The 5,450-nt window shown below is 41.9% G+C and overlaps 1 protein-coding gene across 1 annotated transcript; it reads right to left on the bottom strand.

Annotated features, from left to right (window-relative positions):
* Nucleotides 1-1,209: 1,209 nt before the first annotated feature.
* LOC126599015 (uncharacterized) lies at nt 1,210-3,549 on the bottom strand. Its single transcript, XM_050265403.1, has 4 exons — nt 2,961-3,549; nt 1,816-2,858; nt 1,419-1,761; nt 1,210-1,340 (listed from the first exon to the last, which is right to left on the bottom strand). Exons 1-4 carry the CDS (start codon nt 3,547-3,549, stop codon nt 1,210-1,212), a joined length of 2,106 nt encoding a protein of 701 aa, XP_050121360.1.
* Nucleotides 3,550-5,450: the final 1,901 nt, after the last annotated feature.

The following is a 5,450-nucleotide window of genomic DNA, read 5'->3' as shown; positions in this document are numbered from 1 at the left end:
AATGGACCCCATCTGGGAAGGTCCTTACAAGATCAACAGAGTCGGCGGCAAAGGCAGTTATACTCTTGCTACCATGAATGATAAAGAGATCGAGAAGCAATGGAACGCCTACAATTTGAGGAAATACCATGTGTGACTTCACACTATATCAAGACCCGAAGACTCGAGCATCTCAACGGTCACCACCTCGTAAACCGAGGACTATCCAATCATCATGCAGTTTTTGCAACCAAGTTATTCGCTCATTTTATTTTTCAATAAAGAATTCAAAAGTAATTTGTAATTTGGCTTTAATATATGTCTACAACAACTTATTTCTTTTTGCACTTCAAAAGAAAATTACACCCCCCAAGGGACCAACTGTGCTCTCCAAGGAGGGAGGATAAACTCAACACTCCGAATATCCAGACGTGGATGAGCTTGGCTGCCCTAGAATGACTAGGTGCATGATGGCTTGCGCCGGGATTCCTAGAAGTAGCCACAATGGTCTGTTTCAAGGCTTAGCTAGTTGAAGGATTATGGGTCTATCGGCTTAATCCGCAGGGAACCGGGCCCTAGATACGGAGGGGGCACATTATGCAGCACACCCAATGGGCGGCTGCCCTGGAAACCTAAAGCTGCTACCGAGTGCACTAAGGTAGCCTACGGATTTCCAGAAGACTGCCTACGGCTTGCCCTTCGAGCAGTAGAACCACGCTAGACTTATGCAACCGCACATTATTGTGAAAGGTTAAACAAGTTAGCGTGCACACACGAAGATTTTATCCACTACCGACATGCTACGTAGTTGATAAGCTTCACCTCTGTCAAACGCAGAATAACTTATACCAAATCCTAAAGTGTTGTGATACTTGCTACACGGCCTACGGAATTGGAAAAATCCAAGGTTGAATAACCAAGTGGTTACGCGGATTCGTCTGCTTCTGTAAGTAAGGCATCCGGCTGCCAACCCTATGGTTAATAACTTTGCAGAAGTTTCTACATCAACACCTACGGTTGCATAGGCTATGTGGGCCTGTCTACTTATAGAAAAGTAGCACGCCTGCCACTGGCTTATAAGGTCTAAAGGTTAAAAAAAAATGGGAAAAGCAAAAGAAGCGAGTTTATTAAATTTTATAGCAAAATTGATAAACAACAAGCAAATACCAAAGGAGTTCAAGCAAAAGCAACAAAGGAAAGAAAAGGAAACCCTAAAAGCTACCTAGAAGACTACTCTTCGGTAGTTTGGACATCTCCCAACTGCTCGGTTGTTACACCTTCAGCAGCCTTGGTGTTCTCAGCAGCGGCATCCTCCGGACCTTTACCCTCGACTGCTCCAGCCTGGGTATCAACTCCTCCAGCTATTTCACCGATAGAAGACTCAAAGGTAAAATCGAGCAAGTCTTCTGGGGAAATAGAGAAGGTCTCGAAGTCTTTACCGGAAAACTCAAAGTCAGACGGCCGCCCATATAGATGATCTACATAGCCCAGCTTGTAGAAATCAGATTGGTTCTGAATAAGCGAAGCCTCGAAACCATTTTTCTCACTCTTCAACTGCTCATTCTCCTCAAACAGGCAAGCACGAACTCGCTGCAACTCCTCAATTTCTTTCTTCAGATTGTCGTTGGTCTTCAAAACACCTTGAAGTTCCGACACTTGAGGCTCAAGCCTGTCAGCAACCTCTTTGAAGTGGATCGCTTGGTTGTAAGTAGCAATTAATTCTTCATCCTTTGCATAAGCAGCGGAGCGAAGTTCAGATATGGAGCGTTCAAGATCTCGAATCTGAGGTATGTAACGCTCGATTTCCTTCTCTGCACTTTCATTCTTTGTTTGGACCGCATCAAACCTAGTCTTCAAATCCATGATCTCCTGGTGAGCGGCCTCAAGCTGCTGAGAAGTGGGGTCAGAAGTATGAGATTCCTTCAAAGCAGCAAGCTCAGATTCCAATTTTTTGATTTTTTCAACCGAGGAATAAGCTTCGGCAGCCATAGTTCTTGCCATCTCTTTAGCAGCCTTGGTGTCCTCTTGGTCAAGGAACATAGACTCGGCTGCCAGAATTGTTGTTTTCTGCATCATGGCTAGCAGAGCAGTCTTCCTATACTCGGGTGTATGCTTTGCAAAAAGACTCGGACCAACAATCTCTTTGACGCCATCAACAAACTGGGCGCATACATCCATGTCTTCAAGAAGATCTGGTTTCAAAAGAGCACAAATCTTAGCAGCCTCCTCAGAAACGGCCTTGGCGGATTCTTCAAGCCTGCCTGAGCGAGCAGCTTCATTCTTATCAGCAGACGAGATGGTTGCAGCAGCGGAAGAAGCAGTATTCGGCGCCACTTTAGCAGACAGGGGCACCTTATCACTCTTCATAGTAGCAAGTCTCTTCAAGGGTAAGTCAGGTTTAGTCCCGGACGGACGTTTTGGCACAAACTTCGGTACCAAAGGCACGGAAGAACTTTTACGCTGAGCAATTTTTTCAGCAATCGAGCTAGCAGCCTTCGAAGCAATAGGCGTTACTGGCACAAATGTAGCAGTTCGTTCTTTCTCGCCCTTAGAGGAAGTCAGGTCAATCACAATCTTGGGAGCAGCCGGAGAATCCCCACGAGCAGTCTTCATTTTCTTCTCAGCAGGTATCTCTTGAGCAGGCGGGGAATGTTTCTTTTTCCCACCTTCATTGGTAGTAGGCTCCACCACAGTGATAGGACGAGCCATCGCGTCTGCCTTGATCCGTTTTATTTCTTCTTCTGGGGGTAGTCCACCTTTTTCCCTACGAAGAGGACTAAGCAGCCAACGCCACTCACGATACTCGGAAGGAATACCCAGAGCGACATGCACTTTTTTCATATCTGGAGAAACCCTAGGAGTTGAGCCAAATTCCGAATCTACAAAAAAAAAAAGAAAAAAAAAACAGAAGACAATCAGAAAATTGAAGAATGATTTGGCACTAAAGCAAAGCAGCCGAAAAGACTAAGCAGTCTGCTTACCAGATATGAAGACCGTTGATACACGCAGCTCGGGAGAAGAATCAGATTCCCATTCTCCACTTATCTCCAAAGTCTCTTTGGCCCAATCATGATCTCCTTTACTCGAATTATCAAAAAGCTTATGACGGATTCGCAGTTGTCCAACTCCATCAATACGACCTATGTCAAAGAAATACCAAAATTCGTTGGTGGTTAGTCCCAAGTCAAAGAATTGGTTCAAATTGTGGAACCCCACCATCACTCGGACCGCATTCGGGGAACATTGGGCAGGCACACATTTCATAGAGCAAAGCACTTCTTGGAAGAAACGCGGTATAGGGAAAGTAAACCCTAACACAAAATAGTAAGGATGGAACTTGATAGTTCTCCGAGTTCCACTGCATGGTTCTCGGCTGCTACCATCTTTAACTCGTCTCACACGCACTCCCGACGGAATGGCATGCCAATACGTTTCAAGAAAATCTCTAAACAAATTGTCGGAGCTAATCTTGATGTGAGCAGCTTTGAAGTAGCCAATCTTGCTCAAAGACCCGCCTTGACGGTACAGCGGGGGCACACCATCATCATTCTTACGGCTCGAGGAAGACATGCTTGAAAATTCTACAAAAGTACAAGGAAGATTTGTTAGAGAGTTGTTAAAAAAAAAATTAAAAAAAAAAAAAGAAAAAAAAGAAAAAAGAAACAGCTCTCGGCAGCAAAAAAAAAAAAAAAAAAAAAAAAAAAAAAAAAAAAAAGAATTAGGCTTAAAGCCGCAGGACCAGCAAACCTGCCAGGCCCCACGGCCTGGCTTGCTTCAACGGCCAGCAAGAAAAAAATATATATTTTTTCATGGCATTACCATGCCATGGTTCACCAGATCAACCTATAACAAGTCTCTGATTCCCATCAGGCCAAGAATCAAGATCCAAAGATTCCAGAAAATCAAGAAGACAAGAAAAATAATTTTTTCTTACCTGGAAGCAACGAAGAGCGATCCTTTACACGGGCAAGACGTAGAAGATTGCTAGAGGAGGGGGAACAAATATCCTCTAAGCTCTCTTTTTCTCTTGTAAGGATGAATAAGTTTCACTCTAAAAGTTGATTTAACAATCCACTTAAGGTGGACTTAAATAAGCTTTGGGGAAATTTATTTCCTTTTCCTAGAAGGATTTAATTTCCTATTGAAAGAAAGAATCAACAACAAAATAGGAAACAGTTCAGAATTTCCTAAAGCAAAAAAATCTCTACACCTATTGCCCTTTTCTGCAAACAGCTCAACAGGTGTGGGGGCATTTGTGGAGCCAAAAATATTCACTAGGCGACACGTGGATTTGTGAACGAAAGAGGACAAAAATACCCTTGAGGTATATCGGGATTCCTACGCGCAAGTAGTGGGTAATCATCCTCAACCAATTCAAAAATGCTCCAGAAGAGGTAACTAATTCCAAATTATCTTATTTTAGGTAATTATTTCCAAAACTTAATTTCCCTAATATATTATTTAGTTAATTAATTATCTAAATAATATATTCTTCCCATATCTCCTAAAATCATCCCTTAATTACCAATTTGAAACATCCACTCAAACCTAAAAAATGGGATAGGGCCGGCTACCCCATTCAAAGTCTATTCCATCACCTTTTTTCTACCTTTTCCACCTTTCATTCCCTTTTAAATTAGCCAATCAATACCATAAATAATAAAATATCTCCTTTCATATTTAATTAGCCAATTAATTGGCTAATTAAACCTAAAATAAAACCTAAAAATCCCATAGTAACCGGCCATATTCCCTCCCATCTTTTCCCTACCTTTTTTTTTATTTTCCTCCACTTTATTACTCAAATAAAGCTAATCATTTAAGACCCCATTCATTTCTATTTTATTAGCCAATAAAGGGGCTAATAAAAAACCACAAATTGACTAAGAAAAGGAAAGGGTGTGGCCGGCCCTTCCTTGGTGAAAAATGGGGAAGCCTAATCCTATAAATAGGCTCATATTCTCACCAAAAATTCAGTCCAAACCTCTTGCAAAAATTCCAAAACACTCTAAACACTATTTCTCTCTAAATTTCTAACTTTGGCATCGGAGGTTCTTCGGCCAAAGCCCCCCCCCCATTCATCGTGGGCGCGTGAGGCTTTTGGCCTTAACCTAAGGTGCTAGTTGTTTTGTAGGTGCAAAATCGTCCAAGATCGAAGAGGAGAAAATTTGCATCCACAATTGTGATTAATGGTTGTTATAAGTTTTATAGGTGAAATATTGTTGTTTGCGGTAAATATTTTCATACTATATGTAGTATATATATTTGGAAACTATACTGGTTTTACGACGATGAATTATACGTTTTCGAAAAGGTTTTTACACAACTTGTTTTTTAGGCCCACTCACCCTTGTTTTTCGCCCATCTAGGTTTTAGTGGAGAGCTCTTGTGTCGATGAGGATTCTTGGCAAAAGTTGGTACTGAAGATCACTTCCAATGGTACATTTCTTATTCTATTTTCACTGTACTTT

This window comes from Malus sylvestris, chromosome 14 (genome assembly GCF_916048215.2).
Source record: "Malus sylvestris chromosome 14, drMalSylv7.2, whole genome shotgun sequence".
Classification (NCBI taxonomy): domain Eukaryota; kingdom Viridiplantae; phylum Streptophyta; class Magnoliopsida; order Rosales; family Rosaceae; genus Malus; species Malus sylvestris.
The sequence above is the reverse complement of the archived record's forward strand: the minus strand, read 5'-3'. Positions and strand labels throughout refer to the sequence as shown.